Below are 19,971 nucleotides of genomic sequence, written 5' to 3'. Positions count from 1 at the left end.
ACTCCTTGGTGTTTCCCACATTCCTACACTTCCAAGCAAAATATCCCAAATTCATTGTGAAGGAATTGGTATTTGGGGGGGATGGGGAGGGCGTGGAATTTAAAATGCAGATCTTTGACATCTTCACATAGAAATCTGAGAAGACATATAGGGAACTAGTGTGCAGCAAAGTAATGGAAAAAAATCCTCAGCTGTGATGTCCTCTGCTTACTGGCTGAGTAGTTCAATGCTTATAGTTAGTTCAGTGCTTTCACTAAGAAAGATGCTTGCTTGACTCTTCTTTGTAATTGTAATGCCTGTATTCTCCACTAGGCCAATGATTCAAGAGAAGATCAGAGTCTTAGGTGAAGCTGGCCTGTCTGAAGCCAAGTTCTCTGAGACAGCCGAAGCTAAAGATTACTTCTTCTACAAGGTAACTTTTAACATTCCTGGAGGTGCTTAGTTTCTCTCCAAGGTGCATGGTCTTTCGTGCAATAAAGCTGGGGTAGGAAACATGAGTCCCTCCAGATGGTGTTGGATTACAATTCCCATCATTCCATTACTGATGCTGGCAGGTGCTGATAGGCGTTGTAGTCCACCAGCATCTGGAGAGCCACAGATTCCCCACCCCTGCAATAAAAGAATAAAAAGGCAATTATTCAAGCATCTCCAAGCATGACTTATCACGTTCTGATTCCTTCTGTGGACAGCAGCCATGCCTGAATCAAAGGCACCTATTGGATGGTGTCACTCACTGCAATGACTTTGATAGAGAAGCTCCATCCTTTGCTCTTGAGAGATCCTCCTCCTATTTCAGGGTGTCCCATTTCTCTTTACCACTCAAATAGCAGGGAGAGGAAGGAAGGCTGATGGTCCAGTCTGCATCTTATTAACTTGGGGGACGCCTCCCTCCATCTCTCCTCTATTGACTGTTTTCTTAGTCTGTTCTCTGTTGACTAGCAGAGCTCTTTTGCCTGCTTGCCAGTGATGTCCCTCTTTAATTTCCCAGCAGGACCAAAATCAGGAGACCATCTTAAACCTTTTCCAGAGGACCTTCTCGCAGGATGCAGATGATATGGATGAAGCCCTGCTTGTGGAAATGGTTGATGCCTGTGAAGGTTCTGGACCACAGACTCCATCGAGTGAAACGGAATCAAGTCTGTGCAAGAAACGGCGTGTTGATGAATATTTTTGCAGACAGTAAACTCAGAAAATGTTGCGCTTTTTTTGTTAACTAAGATTGTATTTAAAGGAGGGCAAAAAGAATAATCAGTGAAAATTGCTTTGATTGTTAAAATAAATATCTATTTTTAAGATGGGTTAGCCTGTTTGCTGATTTGAACAGCTTTAGATGCCTTCTTTTTATTGCTTCTCTAGCTGGGAAATCAAGAATCTGTGGCTCTATCCCGACTCCAATAAAATCTGCAGTGATACAGATGAGTTTTACTACTTGAATCTTTGCTGCAGCTCTGCGTTTAATACCTCTCCACAGGATTTCTTGAGAGATGGAATACTCCTCCTCATGCAGCAAATAAATCCTGTTTGGCGAGTTTAGAGGCTTTCAACAATTCTATTCTCGTGGGACAGATTTAAATAATTAAGCAAGAAACTGCTAGAAAGAACTGTGGGATGCCTATTTTGAGGGCAGGCCTGTAAAATTCTATGAGAAAGGGAACACACCTGGTTACATTTTCTAAAATAAATATTTGTTTGTTTGCATAGTGGTATTGAAAAAGAAGGCATGCTTTAATTGTTTGTTTTCGTTGAATCCGTAAGTTACAACAAACTAGAACCAGATATAAGACTTGTTAGAGGTTCAGGGTGAGGTCGGTGGTTCGAATCCATGCAACAGGGTAAGCTCCTGTTGCTCTGTTCCAGCTTCTGCCAGCCTAGCAATTCGAAAGCACACCAGTGCAAGTAGATAAATAGGTACTGCTGTGGAGGGAAGGTAAACAGCTTTTCTGTGTGCTCTGGCTTCCGTCAGTATTCCGTTGCGCCAGAAGTGGTCTAGTCATGCTGGCCACAACTTGGAAAGCTGTGGACAAATGCCAGCTCCCTCAGTCTGAAAGTGAGATGAGTGCCGCAACCCCAGTCGCCTTTGACTGGACTTAACCGTCTAGGGGTCCTTTACCTTTACCTAAGGGTGAGAAACCCATGGTCTTCCAGGAGTTGCTGGACTGCAGCTCCCATAATCCATGACCATTGGCCATGCTGGTGGGGCTGATGGGAGCTGGAGTCCAACAACATCTGGAGTCCAGCAACATCTGGAGGGCCACAGGTTTTCCACCCTTGTCATAGATGGTGGGTAATTCCTTGTGGGGGAAGAGACTTGGCAACCTTCAGATTCTATTCCAGGTAGGCAACAGGAAACCTGTAGAGCATACTTTGCTCTTCCACCCATCCTCTGTCATTTAGCATCTTTGCTTTTACTCGAGCCCAGCAAGCCTTTTCTTACAGCCCTGTTTAGGGAAGCTTTTAATGTTTGATGTATTACAGTATTTTAATATTTTTTTGGAAGCTGCCCAGAGTGGCTGGGGAGGCCCAGCCAGATGGGCGGGGTATAAATTATTATTATTATTATTATTATTATTATTATTATTATTATTATTATTATTATTACAAGCACCAAAGCACAAGTCCAGGCCACATCTATATAGGGGATGGGATTTGCTCACACTTGGGTAAGGATGGAGCTTCTGCACTGACCAATTTGAATAGCGAGCCTATGTTGATTCCGTCCTTCCTGCATAACTTGGTTTAGAAAATAGGAAGCTGCCTTATACAGAATCAAAGCACTGGTCTGCTTGGTGTATTGTCTACAACTGACTTGGTAGCAGCTAGGGTTTTGGCAGTTGTCTTTTCTTGCCCCACCTGGAGGTGGTGGGAATTGAACAGACCTTTTCGCATGCAATTCATATACCCTTCCACCAAGCTACCTTTGTTTACCATTCATTGAACTGAGTCAGCTGCAGAATCAGGTTGTCTACACAGGCAGGACTCAGTGGATCTATATTCAAGGATTTTATTTGTTTCCTCCAGGCGATTTCACTTTGATTGAAAGAAACAAAATTATAAAACATTTTGAAATTGACCTTTATTGTATATGACTTTAATTCAAAACCTCATTCTCCCATAGAAGTAGTCCCATTTGCAGCTAATTTTCCAAGGCCCTTCTCTCTGTCCTCATCCCATCTGATGTGCAGTGGTGTAGCTGTGGAGACAGGACCTTTTTGGTAATGGTGCTTGAATTGGGAAATTGCCTTCAATGGGAGAGTTCCTTGGCCGTTTCATTTATGCTTTTGGGTTAAGATTTGGGATTATAGCAGCTAATTAATAGTGAAACTGGCATAAAAGTGGAATTACACTCCATACAACCGGCTCTGGTTAGTATGATTGGAGCTACATTTTGTGCCAGCTGACATTTCTGGATGTTCTTTGGAGGCAGCTCAATACAGCAGCCCAGTCTGGCTGTAACAAATCTCTGTGTGCATCACAACTGCATTTTCCTGCCAAAGCTGCCCAAAGGCATTCCTTTATACTGATGCTAAACTGCCCTGTGGATCCTTTAAGGCAGTTGTCTTCAGGAGCTACTTTTAACCCAAGCCTGCATATGGGCACCCATGTCTTAAGTATTTTAACCACATACAGTGGTACCTCGGGTTACATACGCTTCAGGTTACAGACTCCGCTAACCCAGAAATATTACCTCAGGTTAAGAACTTTGCTTCAGGATGAGAACAGAAATCATGCAGCGGCAGTGGGAGGCCCCATTAGCTAAAGTGGTGCTTCAGGTTAAGAACAGACCTCCAGAACGAATTAAGTTCTTAACCCGAGGTACCACTGTATTTCTTTAGTAATGCTGTTGCTGTGACCCGCCTTGCATCAGACCATTACCTAGTGGTAAGTCCCAGGCCTGTACAGGGGCGAGGGCACCCTGGGTACACTTGCCCTGGAGTTTGGAGGGTTAAGCGGGCTGGGGGCCCCCACCAGGGACCAGCTGCTTTTTTGTTTTGAGTTTGTAACTTTATTCTAACAAGACTCACGCCCAGACCCTCAGACAAGCTCTGCATGGACCTGGTAGGTCCTGACTCACCAGTTCAGGACTGATGCACACGTATTAAAAATGAATATAGCACATTGCATTTTCATATTATTTAGCCATTGCCCAGTGTCCCAGCCTTTTGACTCTGACCTCCCCTAGTATACTGACTTATTTTCTATTATGCTTGGGTCACAATGCAAGATTAGTATCCAAAGGGAGTTACTGTACGGTGCCTTAAGCACGATGCAGTTAGTGTAAGTAAGTCGTTCAGAGTCGTCGCGTCTACTAAGGCGGCTGCTACTCTCTATTCGAGGCAACAACTGAAAAGCTAAAGCGACGAGGAAGGCTTGACCATAGAGTCGCAGTACCTCCTGGCGCGCAGACAATCCTACTATCGCTTCCTCGGTCTCAATGGTTGCGTCACACGCTGATTTTTTTTGCCCCTTCCTGGCCGGGTGGGACATTGCGCGTGCGCAGAGGGCACTTCCTTCTCTCTCCCTGCGGCCTGCAGCGGTAACAAGATGGTGAGCAACCGCTCTTTTCCTTTGGTACTCGGGTTTTATCCGCCGCCATCCTCTCCGTCGCTCGCCTCTCCCGCTCGGGATTCGCCGGGAGTGGGAAACATGGGGACAGGCTAATCCAGGCAGCCGAGTATTGGGAGCAGTTTTGATCAGCACCGGCGCTTGGGGAAGCCGGCTTGGAGGAAGGGGCGCTCGCTGCCTGCGGGCTGGAGGCGAGGGAGAGGGATGGTGGTCGCGGCGGGCTGAGTTCCCTTGCTTGCGCTCTGCTGCTGCTGCGAGGCCTCGCTTGACTCTAGGCGCGGCGGCCAGCTGGAGAGTGTTTTCCTTTCCCTCCTCCTCCAGTTTAAATTAAACGATGGAAAGTAGAGAGGGGTTGTCAGCTTCGTCTTAAGCAGGCATCCTTAAACTCGGCCCTCCAGCTGTTTTGGGACTACAACTCCCATCATCCCTAGCTAACAGGACTAGTGGTCAAGGATGATGGGAATTGTAGTCCCAAAACAGCTGGCAGGCCGAGTTTGGGGCTGCCTGGTCTTAAGCAGTTGCTGCAGGAGGTGGCTAAGGAATCCTGAAAGGTCCTCTTGAAAGCTATGCTTTGCATGGACCCGGTAGGTCCTGACCCACCAGCTTAGGACTGATGCTGCAATGCATGCACACGTATTAAAAATGAGTATAGCACAGGGATTGGCGGCCCTCTGCTGCCTGGTTACCTGCAAGAAAAGCTTAACCGGTTCTTAAATTAGGTCGGCTGACCCGTCATCCTTGGTTACTGCTCCTTTCCTTCCTTTTGTCTGCATTCACGCTTTCCTCCCTTCCAAGATCAAAGGTGCTCAGATCTCCTGGACTGTTTCAGTGAGAGGAAATTGTATTGTTTCTAGGAATAATTAGAACAGGGTTTATCCTCTTAAGCGTGTGTTTGAAATGCTTTGGCAAAAAAAGTCTGCCAAGGATTTTTCACCACCTTGTGGGTCTCGCCAGCCTCTGATCCTAGATCTGGAATAAAAAAGCTAAAGGCCTTTTTGACAGAACCTTTAGAAGAGGAAAGGGTCTGTAATTTGCATTGGGTGGGTTGAGCAGATCTCTTACCTGTGCCCAGGGTTGCTCTAAGGCAGGTGATGGGAATCTGGCCCTCTGTTGGGCCCTTATAGGCCACAGCCAGCATTGCCAGTGGTTAGGTGTGGTGGGAATGGTTGACCAGCAACACCCGGAGGGCCCAAGTTTCCCTGTTCGTGCTCTAGGGTAATTGATTGTGGGAGCTTGCCTGAACAGGGGGATAATGTTTTGTGCAATTTGTACTAAAAGGGCCGGTATGAAAGTTCTGTTTGTGGTGTCACACATAGCATGTTGTTTTAACTTTATCTGGGGAGGCCTCAGGCTGTAAAGCTGGAGGGGTGAGGGCTCTGCCTACTACTGTCAGCAGTTGTTGTGAGAATCAAATAAGAAAACCTCATCCTCATAGGTTCTTGAAAAAAGAGCGTGTGTGTGTGTATATATACACACGAGAAAAAAATAGGTTCCATCCCCATCACATTTAGGATTATGTATCCTGGTCACTATGCCAGTTCAGTATCTATTACAAGTTGTTAGTCGTTACTACACTGGAAATAAATGGTTTTAACTTGGAATTTGTGTTTTTCTGAGTTCATCATGTCTTCTGAGTAAACATGCATTGAGTCAGACTGTTAATTGTTGTAAGTGTGGGTATAGTTGCAAATAACCTTGCCGGAAATGAAAGTTTAATGTGCTTCTCCCCCCCCCCCAATGGTAACAGGCCAAACGAACCAAGAAGGTTGGGATTGTGGGTAAATATGGTACCCGATATGGAGCTTCCCTGAGGAAAATGGTGAAGAAGATTGAAATTAGCCAGCATGCTAAATACACTTGCTCCTTCTGTGGCAAGGTAAGTGCACCCTCTGTTACTGCAGAGCTCCCAGTTCATAATTTCATTTTTTCCAAAACTCCACTTAATACTCATAGTTTACCTTTTGCCTTTTGTGCTAACTAAACTGCTCAGGTATAGTATTCTTGGTAATAATCAACTTAAAGAGGCTTGAAAGCAACCATCATTTACAATGAAATTCATGAGAGTATAGAGTAGGTATGAGGAACCTGTGCCCCTCCAGGTGTTGTAGATTCAACAGTATTCAGCCCCAGCTGGCATGACCAATAGTTAGAAATGGTGGGAATTATAGTCCAACAGCACTAGAGTGCCATAAATGTTGTAGATCAGTGGTTAGTTAAATACTGTGGACTCCTTGGTTTTTTAATAATTAAGCCATGAGCCGCCTACTTTTGAAAATTTTCATAGAATCGTAGAGTTGAAAGGGACTCTATACAGTAATACCTCCGTGAACGTCTGCCTCGTCTAGCATACATTCCGGCGAATGTCTGCAGCAAACCTGGAAGTACCGGAATGGGTTTGCCACTCACGCTAAATCATGCTTTGCGCAGACATGGTACTTTGCCCTGTGTCCTTTTCGGCTAGCGGCCGGGGCTCCAGAATGGATCCCGGTCGCAAAACAAGGTACGACTGTAGTAGTTTTTGTTATGTGAATGGTGCCAGGCACCGATTCAGCACATCCATGGCCTCAGCTGCTGCTGATGAAGAATAGAGCTGCATCATAACAACAGCAGGCTACAAAACTCTTGAGTGACCACACCACCATTTCAAGTAGAGGTTAAATGGAGGATTGATAGAACTGACCCGCTGTGGAAGCACATAGTAAGAGAATCCATGGGGCTAAACCAGGGGTCGGCAAGGTTTACCTCATCTGGGCTGGTTCACTCCAGGGAGATCCCTCCATGGGCCGGGTTGTGTGTGTGCCTGCGATTTCCAGTGTTTGCTTCTGCACAGATGCAATTTCTGGTGGCGCGGAAGCGAGTCCCCGCGCCGGTTTAGTGCAGTGCGCGGGGACTCGCTGAGTGGGCGGCTTGGCTCGTGGACCGGTTAAATGACCCTTGTGGGCCGCTTGTGGCCCATGGGCTTTAGCTTGCCCACCCCTGGGCTAAACAGTTCTCCCAATATGTGCTTGCTGTTTCAGAACATGTTGTGGCATTTCTTAGTGTGTGGTCCTGAGTTTACATTTGCTCAGACCTGATTCTATGCAAATTCATGTGTGTAGGGTTAAAAACATGCATTATTATCACTTTTTTAAAAAAAACAACAACCCCACCATACTCTGTGTATTGTGTTTTTAAAGTGTTGAGTAGATGTTGAGATGCATTTTGATTGAAGTGACATGGTATGGTAGATGCTCCCGTGGAAGTAAGTAGCTTTTGTGTTTTTCTTACAGACCAAAATGAAGAGGAAAGCTGTGGGTATCTGGCACTGTGGCTCTTGTATGAAAACAGTAGCTGGTGGTGCCTGGACATACAAGTAAGGGAAATTATATTGGTTGAGGGGTATGCACGCCTGGGGGGAATGTTCCATTTTCATCTGTGGTGGGTGCTGTGTGGCGTTTGGTATGCTGGTGGAAAGTAAATGAAGAAGAGCCCTGCTGAATCAGACCAAGGGCCCATCTAGTCCAGGATTCTGCTTTTGCAGTGGTGTGGTTAACTTGAACCCTATGATACACTCAAAACAGGACCTGTAGAAGTGCATTTATGCTCTTGACTCCCAGCAGCTGGTATTTAGAGGCATACTTCCTCTGACACAGGAGATAGTACATAACCGCAATGACTAGGTAGTCTTCTCTAATTCATTTGTCTAATGCCCTTGAAAAATGGTTCATGGTTGTATATCAAACATTTTCTCTTCAACTTCACAGTGATCAGTGTTTGGGAGTGAAAGGGAAGGTAGAAGTTACAGTGGTGCCCCGCAAGACGAATGCCTCGCAAGACGAAAAGCTCGCTAGACGAAAGGGTTTTTCGGTTTTGCGTTGCATCGCTAGACGAATTTCCCTATGGGCTTGCTTCGCAAGACGAAAACGTCTTGCGCTTTTTTTTTAAAGCCGCTTGAAGAGGCACAGTTGCGACGGACCGTGCTTTGCAAGACGAGAAACATCGCAAGACGAAAAGACTCGCGGAACGAATTATTTTCGTCTTGCGAGGCACCACTGTACTTAAATAGAGCAGGGATGTGCAGCTTACAAGAGACTGTGATCTACTCCCACTATAACAAAAACTGGTAGTGATCTATCCATTGGATTGACAAAAGTTGTGAGCTTTTTTGGGGGGGGGGGTGTCAGCAGCGATTTACCATGGACCCCTGCCATCGACCAGTAGATCGCCATCGACCTGTTGGGCTTCCCTGAAATAGAGTATTCTAACCACATCTTCTCTAAAACCCTAACTACATGTGGCATTAACAATGTGATTATCAAACATGTACAATGGAACCTCTACCTGCGACCATAATCTGTTCCTGAGGTCGAAATGGGTCGCTGGGCAAGGCGCCATTGTGCGCAGGCATGGGCTTCAATTGCCGCTTCTGCGCATGCGCGAATGGTGGCAGACCCGCCGTTACTTCTGGGTTTGCCGCGGACACTGGGCGAAATGGATACAAGCGGAGGCGGATGTAAGAGGTTTGACTGTATTTGTTTAAAAAATAATACTAGGTGCAAGGGGAGGGGGCACTCCTCATGGTTGCTACTTTTCGGTAGTGGCGCCTGCCCTGTGGAACACCCTCCCATCAGATGTCAAGGAAATAAACAACTACAAGTATCTGACTTTTAGAAGACATCTGAAGGCAGCCCTGTTTAGGGAAGTTTTTAATGTCTGATGTTTTATTGTATTTTTAATATTTTGTTGGAAGTCACTCAGAGTGGCTGGGGAAATCCAGCCAGATGGGCAGAGTATAAATAATAAATTATTATTATTATTATTATCTAAAGTAAAGAAGAAAAACCCCAACATTTTGTATGCACTATTAAACATTTCATTTAGCTGACTCTTGTTAGCTCTAAAAAAAAGTTTAAAAGCTTATTACAGAAACTGCTAATGGTTTGTCTCATTTGAAATAATAGTGATACTTTTTGTTTCTTCCAGCACCACTTCAGCGGTGACAGTGAAATCTGCCATCAGAAGACTGAAGGAGTTAAAAGACCAGTAGAAGCATATTTTTGTTCCACTGTTGCTCTTCCTCTACAGTTCATGTCCTTATTGTCAATTAAAGGTGGTTGTGAACATTGAACCCTGTTGGATATTTTGTGCAAGAACAGTCCTATAGGCAGTGTACCTTTTTGATCTTGCTTTTTCCCTTTCTGCACAAAATATCAGTTGGTTTATGTAAGAGTAGCAATAATGTGCTGTACATGTAGATTCCAAATCAGGTCAATTTAAAATAGAATGTAGACATATTTGCCAAGCACTAACATCTCAATAAAAGTATAATGGAACAAATTAAAGCATGCAAAATGAAGTGCTTGTAAGTCATGCTGATTTTGGTAGGAGAGTTAAGCACATAATCACTCAGTTTGAAATTGATCCCACTTAACTGATATTTTTGCCAGCATGTGATCTCTATCTGTCTGTAAATCTTTAACCAAAAGTTACTCATCTAAATGGAGCTAAGGTACAGAACAAAAAATGCTATTAAGGCCTCATGAATACTTATAGAATTCTATTTTTGGAAAACGGAGCGATCCTAATTGGAAGGATGGGGAGCAGCAGATTCCCTCCTGACTGGGGCAGTGAATGGGTGGATGGTTTTGTTCCACCAGCTCCAGGCTGCTATGGCATCAGGGCAAAAATCAGCTGTCTCCAAGAGTTGGGCTACCTTTTCATCAGTGGATCTAGTACCAGCATTGCTCTGTTCCATGTGCCACCCAAAATAGCTTTGCCAGAGGTAATGTGTCCTCACTGCACCTGGCGGGGACAACAGGCCCTCCACACTGGTAGAGGGGCACTTTTGCCAAATCCTGATCCCTAGCAGGCGTGCCAAAATTGGGACTGAGGATTACTCTGCCCTACATTTTCCACATTTTTCTAATGGGATGCTAGTATTTTGCCAGTGCAGTGAGTGAGACACTTTCTACACAGATAACTGGCTGAGTTCAAAGCATTTGGGAATCTCATTTTTGTAGAGTTGAATGGGACCCAAGGGTTGTCTAGTCCAACCCCATACAATGCAGAAATCTCGGCTAAACATTGTTGCCATATTTAAACTTTAACTTGGAACATAACAAAAACTCATAAAATCAGCACCATATACATCCAACAATTGTTTTTGTCTGAAATCATTTTTTTTAAAAATTGATGTCTATTCAAATCATTTTTTAAAAAAATCTGATGTGTTCTTTTGTCTTGAATCTCAAGATACTGAGCACATCTCCTAAACAATGTAGTTTAGAAGGTAGTTTTATCAGTTAGCAATTTCCTTTCTTTTAGAAGTAAGTAAGATGGAAAGCCTCACTGCAGTAGCGGATATTTTCCAGCAAAGGAACTTTCTAGCTGTGGTGGATCTCATGGAGGCTTATAGTCTTTTTTTTTACCGAAGCTGCTGATAATTCAAGTGGGCTTTGCTCGGAGAGTTCCTGCAATAGCGGATTGCCTCACCTGCAGGCATTAACCTATATTTGCCTTACCACCGCAATTCTTTCAAGAGGGACTGAAGAGAAGGAGGTACTTGTGGTTTCCCTGCAAAGTGGTAAGATGTGTCAGTTCCCATGTCCATTGTACAGGGAAAAGTAAAGTCTTCCACTGATTGCAAATTAGTGAATCTTACGCACTTAATGCAGAGTTAAGAGTGGCATAACCTCTGGACCAGATTTCACTCTTAATTGGTTGTAAAATCCACAATAGTGTTTTTAGACACACAATTGTGAGCAGATATGGTCATCTGGGCAAACTGTCTTCAGCCATCTTAAAGGTGAGCAGGGTTTTTTCTCCAGGTTCTGTTTGAAAGGATGCACACGTCTGGCCAAGGGGAATGTGTACATATTTCTATGCATAGGGTTACTGGGTATGTGCAGAGATGGAAGTACAGTGGTGCCTCGCAAGACGAAATTAATTCGTTCCGCGAGTTGTGTCGTCTTGCGATTTTTTTCGTCTTGCGAAGCACGGTGTTGGGAAAGTTTTGGAAAAGCTTCAAAAATCACCAAAGTCTTTAAAAACCTCAAAAAAGGCTACCACACCGCGTTTCTATGAGTTGCTCCTCGAAGTCAAGTCGCAACTGTATTAACGGTGTTAAGAAAAAGGAAACAAACTTGCAAGATGTTTCCGTCTTGCGAAGCAAGCCCATAGGGAAAATCGTCTTGCGAAGCAGCTCGCAAAACAAAAAACCCTTTCGTCTTGCGAGTTTTTTGTCTTGCGAGGCATTCGTCTTGCGAGGTACCTCTGTACTGTTTCTTACTATCTTCTAGCCGTATAGGGTCTGGTTTGCCAACCTGATCATTACAGTTCAGGAGTGTCCATGGGCCTTTCCAGTACAGTCATACCTCATGTTGCGTCCGCTTCAGGTTGCGTGGTTTCATCTTGCGTCCTGCGGCATCCCGGAAGTACCGGAACGGGTTCCGCCGCTTGCGCATATGCAGAAGCACTAAATCACGCTTCGTGCATGCACAGAAGTACTAAATTGCGCCGTGCGCAGATGCAGCACTTCTGGATGCGAACACTTTGAATTGCGGACGTGTCTCTGGGATGGATTATGTCCACAACACGAGGTTCCACTGCACAGCTCTCATGCAGGGTCATGGTCTTGTAATTGTGGCTTCACATCTGGCAGAGGAGCATAGTATTGTTATGGAAGGATAGAGATTGCCATCTTGGCCTCTTGTAGATCTTGCACGTGCATATATGAGGGAACCCGGAAGGTGATGTGGTGCAAGAGGAAGGTGAAAATTTCTTACATGCACACGTTAAGGGGATAACAGAGCCTGAAACCTAGTACCTAGTACCTTAAAGAGGCAAGTGGCTGTTTTCCCATTCAGTCATGGAACAAAAGGGTCCAAGCCCTCATATTGAAATTATCACGAGCCATTCTGTTGATACCTCCCACAGTGCATAAATGTTTTCAGCTGGGACCAGCACAGATGGAAGACACCAAATCACCCCTCAAGCCCATACAAATTATAGCCCAGGGGTCAGCAACCTTTTTTAGCCGTGGGCCAGTCCACCGTCCCTCGGTGCATGTTGTGGGCCGGACTATATATATATATATATATATATATATGTTTTGGTGTCTTCGGGTGTCTTCCCGTGTAAGAGTTGGGGTGTCTAGGCGACGTTTCGACGAGGTCTCACTCGTCATCTTCAGGCTGGTGCTTTCGGCTTCTTGTTACTAGAACAGAGCAGGATCTCAGTGTTTGAGTTCCTATAAATACTGTTGAGGGGGTGTGGTGTATAGCCTCCAACGTTCTGGGCAGATAGGAAGTTCCTAGGTTAATGTGCCTTTTCTTCTTTTGTTCATTAATTACTAATTAATTAATTAATTACCTCTCTTTACCAACACATGAAAGAAACAGGACACGAAATTAATTTTGCAGATTCCAAATTGCTCTTTAACATGGAACATCACCACAAGAGAATAATCATGGAAGCCATCGAGATAGAGAAACACCCTCACAACATGAACAAGCGTGACGACACGTCCCGCCTGCCAGACATCTGGAAATTAGCCCTCCCCACAAAAACCGACACCAGAACCAGAGACACACAGAACGCCATCTCCAATCAACCACACCAGACCCAAACCCAGACCCTCTCCACAGATAAAGTACAGACACCATCCAGTAGCCAAACCATATTGGCACCTCCGGATGCTGCACCCCCCTGCAATCCCTACACTGATCTGGCTGGCACAGGGCACAAAACCACAGCTCGCCCCTATACACGAAGCCAAGCCAGAGCACAACTAAGTGCAGTACAGCCATCTTCTCAGAAAAACTTTTCACAAGCTCAAGAGGTCAAGACACGAAAGCTTTAGCAACTAATCCACACCTAATGACCCTCCTAAGTGGTACTCAGAATATCACTCAAGAAATCACTCAAGATATCCCTCAAGTAATTAAGGAACAAAAGAAGAAAAGGCACACTAATCTGGGAACTCCCTCTCTGCCCAGAACGTTGGAGGCCATACACCACACCCCCTCAACAGTATTTATAGGAACTCAAACACTGAGATCCTGCTCTGTTCTAGTAACAAGAAGCCGAAAGCACCAGCCTGAAGATGACGAGTGAGACCTCGTTGAAACGTCGCCTAGACACCCCAACTCTTACACGGGAAGACACCCGAAGACACCAAAACCTGCATTCCTGTACCCGTGAAAATCTACGAAAGCATATATATATATATATATATATATATATATACCGGGGGGGGGGGGGATGAACGAATTCCTATGCCCCATAAATAACCCAGAGATGCATTTTAAATAAAAGCACACATCCTACTCATGTAAAAACACCAGGCAGGCCCCACAAATAACCCAGAGACGCATTTTAAATAAAAGGACACATTCTACTCATGTAAAAACACGCTGATTCCCAGACCATCCACAGGCCAGATTGAGAAGGCGATTGGGCCGCATCCAGCACTTAAGTTGCCTACCCGTTATAACCTGAAGGATCAGGGCTGGGAACTGTTTTTCTTCGTGGCTATTACTGCAGTTTGAAGGATTTCTGAGTCCTTGACAGGGCTACTGTAGCCTCCTTAGCAGATGTTTTCACATACTTCAACACCCTCAACACCAAGCCTTCAAGGTAGTGATATGAATATTTTTTGCATTGAAGATTAGATTGAGGCAGTGATTTAAAAACTATGGCTTTGAGCAAGCCAGGTAGAAGGTAGTAGCCTCACTAACATCCTAACACGAGACATTTCTGGAGGCCACTGACGAAGAATTGATACCAGAAGGCAAACATGACATTACTAGGCACCTGCATAATTTAGGACTAGCTTCAGAGATGACTTCCCTGCACCAAATCCTGAAAACTCATGGATAAGGAATCCTTTTGAATGTGGTGATATACAACTAACAGCTCTCATCTACATAAAAGCAAGATGCACTTCTTGACATGACTTGTGATGGTTCATTGAAATCATTCAAAGAATGTAGACTGGACCAATTCTGGGTGAAAGTTTTTGCTGATTATAAGAAGTTAGCTTCGAAACATCTAGTTCCCTTTTGTTCCACATATCTTTGTGAACAAACATTTTCAACATTTTGTTACATGAAGAACAAGCATAGAAATTGGCCTGATGTTGAATCAGATTTGAGAATAAAAGTAGGAAATATTGAACCGGATGTGGAAGAGATTGTTCGAGACAAAAAGAAGCATGATTTCTCCCATCACATTTAGGTTTAGTGTGTTTTGAACATTTTGTTGGGAGCTGCCCAGAGTGGCTTGGGCAACCCAGACAGATGTGTGGCTGGTAAGTAAGTAAGTAAGTAAGTAAGTAAGTAAGTAAGTACCATCATCATCATCATCATCATCATCATCATTATTTAGTAGCTAATAGACATATCTTAATTTGTTCACTTGTACTATTCATTAATAACATTAAATATGTCTGTCTCCCAAATGAACTACTGTGATTTTTGCACGGCAATATAATGAATTTTATGGTCTGTTTTTTTTTTTAGTATACCTAAAAGCCATTGCTTATTATGGGCTACCCCACATTTTCTTCAAAAATTAGGTTTGCACAGGCAACTACTATAGAGTTATCAAAATTTCCAAGAGTAGGGGGTCTGTGGTTTGGCTTTTGAAAAAATAGGGGGTCCTCAGTAATTAGCTAATTGGGAACTACTGCTCTACAGTACAGGGTGAGATGGGGTTATCATTGAGGAGATTTGACCTAGATTGGAGCCAACTTTGTCATTTCTTCTGATCTCTTCCATTACATGGTTATTTTTCTGTTTATTGTGCTGCAAGGTGGTAGGGTTGTTTTTTGTTTTTTTTGTTTTTTTGTTTCGTTAGCTATAGTGCACTTTGGAACAGAAACAGAATCTGACTGATCCTGCCCAGAGGAGCAAGTGGGAGGAGCAACACATCCAGGACTCCCCTCCATACTCTGCAGAAAAGAAACTCTATGGTTAAATCCAACATTGTATTCAACCACAAGAAAATATTTGCATAAAATGGTGAGGGCATTTTGACACAAGTAACATGTAGTCCTGCTCTGTCACTGACCACACAATAATGGTATATCAATAATAAGTTTGTAAGAATTAAATTAAAAGCATGCACGGGGAATGTTGCATTTATATGGGAAATAAACACATCTCTTCTCTGCTGGGTTGCTGTGATATTTGAGCTTCAGTTTTACAAATGGCCTCATGTGGGAGCTGCAGTTCCACTAGTTCCATTTCCCTCCTGGCCACTGTTATATTTGATCTTGCCTTTTCATTTTATAAATGAGCTGAGACAACTTTATTCAAGAGCATGCAACTCCTTCTGTAGTTACCTAGTTGTCCTTAGCCCCCAGCTTCTTGGAAAGATGCTGAAAGAGGCTCAAGACATATTTGGCCTGGGTTTTTTTTTTTAATGTGTACATGGCTTCCCCAGACAAAAGAGGCTATTTCCATTTTGGCAGTGGAATTTTAGCTTGAAGTTCTATCAATCCCCTTCATTTTATTTACCTTGCCAATTTTTTGTGATGCACTTTCAAATGTATGTGTCAAGATGTGTCTGGTCTTTTCTGGACAGATGCTGCTAAATTTGTAGAGCTATCCACTGTTTTTCAAGGGAGATGTACCTTACCAAGACTGTCCCTGACAGTCCTACCAATTAGAAAAGTGTTTGCACCTGGGAGCAAAGTGACACACTCCTGATATGTGGATGCTAACTCATCCAGATCAAACAGAAAGCTGGTCATGAACAACAACGCCTCTTACTGAGCAGACAAATAGGATCAACAGCTGAAGATGTGTACAGTCATACCTCGGGTTAAAGTTGCTTCAGGTTGAGCATTTTCGGGTTGCACTCTGCGGCGACTCGGAAGTAACGGAATGCATTACTTCTCGGTTTCACCGCATGCGCAGATGCTCAAAATGACGTCGCGCGCATGTGCTGAAGGGGCAAATCATGACCCATGCATGCGCAGACGTGGGTTGCGTTCACTTCAGGATGCGAACAGGGCTCCGGAACGGATCCTGATCGCATCCAGAGGTATGTAATGCCTAATGAAAGTAGCTTTTGTAATTTACAGGGGTACCTTGGTTCTCAAATGCCTTGGTACTCAAACAACTTGGAACCCAAATACTGCAAACCTTGAAGTGTTCCGGTTTGCGAATTTTTTTGGGAATCCAAACATGCTCTGTTTGGAGTGTCACACTTCTGTTTTGAGTGTTACGCTGAGGTCTGTCTGTTTTTTGTTATTTATTTTGCATTTTTTGTATTTGCGGCTCTTTTTGTTTCATTTTTGTGACTGTGTGGAACCCAGTTCAGCTACTGCTTGATTGACTGATTGATTCTGTGGCTGCAGTACATTGGTTATTGCTTTCATTTTATGGATCAATGGTCTTTTTAGATAGTAAAATTGCTGTTTTGGGGGTTGTTTTAAAAAGTCTGGAACGGATTAATCCATTTTGCATTACTTTCTATGGGAAAGCGCACCTTGGTTTTGGAACGGACTTCCGGAATGGATTAAGTTTGAGAACCAAGGTACCACTGTATCATTAAGCTGGCTCACCTGGTGAGTGCTGATGCTCTCACCCACAATACAATAAACTGCAGGACAACACATGTTTTGTTTGGCATCCCATTTAATTTATTCCAACTTTCTCACAATTTAGCAATCAAAACAAAATAGAAAAAAAGCATTGTGATTTCTAAACAGGAGTACAAATTTCAGTCGTGAGCTGATGCTTCTGATGTTCAAATTCCTCTTCAATGTGTATCAACCACAAAGAGCACCATCTGCCCCCTTATAATTACTAGGTGTTGCAGTACGGAATCTGGATGCCTCTCAGAGGGGGAAAACCCAACAAAAACAGAAACATACATTTATGCCCCCAGAACGTGGAGGTGCTTTGATGTCCTTACTGATGCTGAATGCTCCACCGTTCTAGGTTTGTACTTAAAAAGAACCTAAAGGTAGCTAAAGGTAAGTTTGAGAGGCAGCTGATGTTCCCCACCAAGGCACTAATACTAATGTTCGTGGGTGCTAAATAGATTGAAAATGGGAAGCAGTAATGAGATTTTTTTTTCCTTTTTGCTGTGTGGGGAATCCCCAAAACAATACCACTTTCTGTTTTATGAGCCTATGGGTTGGGGAAATGCCAGGCAAAATTGCCTTGTACTAAAAAAGATAATCTCATCACCATATTAACACTCTTCATTTCATCCATCCATCATTACAGCAGGCTAGAATGTGCCATATTTTTTATCCAAATGGTCTAATGGGATGGTCATTGAACAATGTCCACTCCTAAAAAGTCTCCAGTGTACTTGAGATCCGTTTCCATCATAACCACTTGCATTGTTGCCCTTGTTCTGTACTTCCTCACAGAGCAGGCACCCTCATTCCACAAACACTTACCTAGCATTTTGCCACACCGCTGTTTTCTCTATCCTGCATAACCCAGCAAACTACTCAATGACTGCTCACACTGTTTCGCATTAAACATTTAAATTTCACCTCATTTCTTCCATCTAAACTCTGCCTTGGGGGTGGGGTGGGGAAACCCAACTAAGAAAGTCAATCTCTATGAGTCATTTATTTTAGGGTGGTGTGTGGTGGGGTTTTCACACTGTTCATTTACCACCTCATTTTCACAATGGATGTGAGAGGGAATAAGAAGAGTAGTTGAAATCACCTCCGATTACTAACTGCTGCATAATGGTTCAAGACACTTCTCTTCCAAGATGGCGGCTAGGACAAGGAAATTGCTCCACTTGTGAAAACGTGGTGGTAAAGTAAAGCACCTGCTGCACACTCATGACATTTGCAGAAAAGGGGGGGGACTATATTGCTTGGGTTTCCCCCCCTCAAAATACTGTATTTCAAAAAACAAAAGCACCCAACCTCCAATGATTATACTAAGTACATGAACCTAGCAGTTGTCCTGTAAATATAAATTGGTATATATAATAAAAGAAAATCTAATTGATCATGCATTTGCTAAATCAGTTTTCAGCATTTGCATGATCCACACAAAAGCCAAATCAAGAGTGTCTGAAACAATATCAGAGAAGCACAATCTATTCTTGAGAACAGCATATTCAACACCACGTCACCCCAGCTCCCAGATATTAATTATTATTCTGTACATGTGTATATATGCATGTGTGTCCATCATCTTCTCAGTCTGCATTTCGGGGGATTACCACACACTGTATAAAGTGTTGTTTACATATTGCATTGCTCACCTGGGTCCCATGCAAAAGGAAGGAGGGACATTGGCAGCAGCTTAAAATGTGGGTTTTAAATGGGTTTTTGCTTCTTGGGCGGGGGGAATAACAACAACTGAATTCTAAGCTTCTTCCCCCAATCTCTGACCCCTCTCTTCCCTGCTTTTGAGTTTAACTCTTGTTATAACCTGATCTGAAAGAGCTGACTGCCTAGCATTGACATTTTCTGTGTATTACTGTTTCTTAGGATGCATCAAGACTGAATGCAATACAAGGTCCTACCTAACAGAAAGTTGCCCAGAACTGCAAAATTCTTAAAGAATAAGGCTCCCAGGGCAGGGGAAGAGAAGGGGTTGAACTTCTATGTCAAGTGCAATGCCTTGTGGAAGAAATTAGTGTCAGGAAGTATCTCCCTCCCACTCTTTATGCTTTCTGTGTAGCAATTCCAACTGAGTATGTGCTGGACAAGGGTTCTCTTTACCCCCTCTCAGTCTATGCTACAACCCACACAATAACAGGGGAACAGGTTGTCAGGGCTGTGTGTAGCAGGCAACATGCAGTATTTACAATCTTTGGTCTTTGGTGTGTGTGTATGGCGGGTGGGGGCTGGGGCAATTATTTTCCCATCCAGCATGATCACCCGGGTTCTTTGGAGAGGCCTGGGTAAGCAATTCAACAGCCAAGAGGGAAGGTCAGCTCCCTTGTTTCTCCTGCTTGTTTGCTGCAAGGCTACAAGTGGTCTAATAATCGTGAAACCTCTTAGGCAAAAGATTTTTTTAAAGGTTTAGAAACCAGTCCCCGTCCCCCCCCCCTGCCACCAAGCCCCTTTGCAATTCTTCCCCAAGGATTTAAAGGCAAGCAACTGGGAGGCACACGAAGCCCAGAAAATGTCGGGACCTTCTGGAATACAAGAAAAGAGAGAGAGAGATAAAAATAAGATGCATCGAAACCCATGTAAAATCCAGCGCTGCGGCGAGAGGCCAAGCTGCCTGCCTGCCAGCGAGTGAGAAAGAGAGAGAACACGTCCATCTATTGCACATGCAAAGCATGCGCTCCCCGGTCCTCTTGCTCATGCACAGGGTAGAAGAGGTGGCACTCAGGATCTCCACGGACAGTGGGCGACCCCTGGATGATTTTCCCAGTGTTAGGGTTAACACACCAGCATTCTCCTCGCTGGCCATTCACCGACATCTTGCA

At 44.0% G+C, this 19,971-nt stretch overlaps 3 protein-coding genes across 11 annotated transcripts in view; 2 read left to right on the top strand and 1 right to left on the bottom strand.

Annotated features, from left to right (window-relative positions):
* SMARCAL1 (SNF2 related chromatin remodeling annealing helicase 1) overlaps nucleotides 1-1,439 on the top strand; it is a 41,846-nt gene extending 40,407 nt beyond the window's left edge. For 7 of the 8 annotated variants that reach the window (XM_081196932.1, XM_081196935.1, XM_081196934.1 and 4 more), the window contains 2 exons: nucleotides 313-412; nucleotides 989-1,439. In XM_081196932.1, the coding sequence (XP_081053058.1) occupies nucleotides 313-412; nucleotides 989-1,183 (295 nt within the window). In that variant the 3' untranslated portion in view covers nucleotides 1,184-1,439. The remainder of the gene's footprint in view (nucleotides 1-312; nucleotides 413-988) is intronic. The other variant, XM_081196938.1, reaches the window with a different exon arrangement.
* A 2,954-nt stretch (nucleotides 1,440-4,393) lies between these two features.
* On the top strand, nucleotides 4,394-9,670 carry RPL37A (ribosomal protein L37a). Its single transcript, XM_081197428.1, has 4 exons — nucleotides 4,394-4,545; nucleotides 6,311-6,439; nucleotides 7,833-7,915; nucleotides 9,526-9,670. Exons 1-4 carry the CDS (start codon nucleotides 4,543-4,545, stop codon nucleotides 9,587-9,589), a joined length of 279 nt encoding a protein of 92 aa, XP_081053554.1. The 5' UTR covers nucleotides 4,394-4,542; the 3' UTR covers nucleotides 9,590-9,670.
* A 7,498-nt stretch (nucleotides 9,671-17,168) lies between these two features.
* The window catches only part of IGFBP2 (insulin like growth factor binding protein 2), a 64,239-nt gene continuing 61,436 nt past the window's right edge, over nucleotides 17,169-19,971 (bottom strand). For both annotated transcript variants that reach the window (XM_081197331.1, XM_081197332.1), the window contains exon 4: nucleotides 17,169-19,971. In XM_081197331.1, coding sequence (XP_081053457.1) covers nucleotides 19,804-19,971 — 168 coding nt within the window. In that variant the 3' untranslated portion in view covers nucleotides 17,169-19,803.

The sequence above is a fragment of the Podarcis bocagei genome (genome assembly GCF_964188305.1).
Source record: "Podarcis bocagei genome assembly, chromosome: 1".
Lineage (NCBI taxonomy): Eukaryota > Metazoa > Chordata > Lepidosauria > Squamata > Lacertidae > Podarcis > Podarcis bocagei.
Note: the sequence above shows the minus strand (reverse complement) of the source record. Positions and strands in the feature narration are given on the sequence as shown.

Bases quoted from the DNA above. Each gene is read 5' to 3' on its own strand.
- RPL37A (XM_081197428.1), top strand. The intron at 6,440-7,832 runs GTAAGTGCACCC...TTTTTCTTACAG, and splicing joins CTTGCTCCTTCTGTGGCAAG to ACCAAAATGAAGAGGAAAGC. The intron at 7,916-9,525 runs GTAAGGGAAATT...TGTTTCTTCCAG, and splicing joins GGTGGTGCCTGGACATACAA to CACCACTTCAGCGGTGACAG.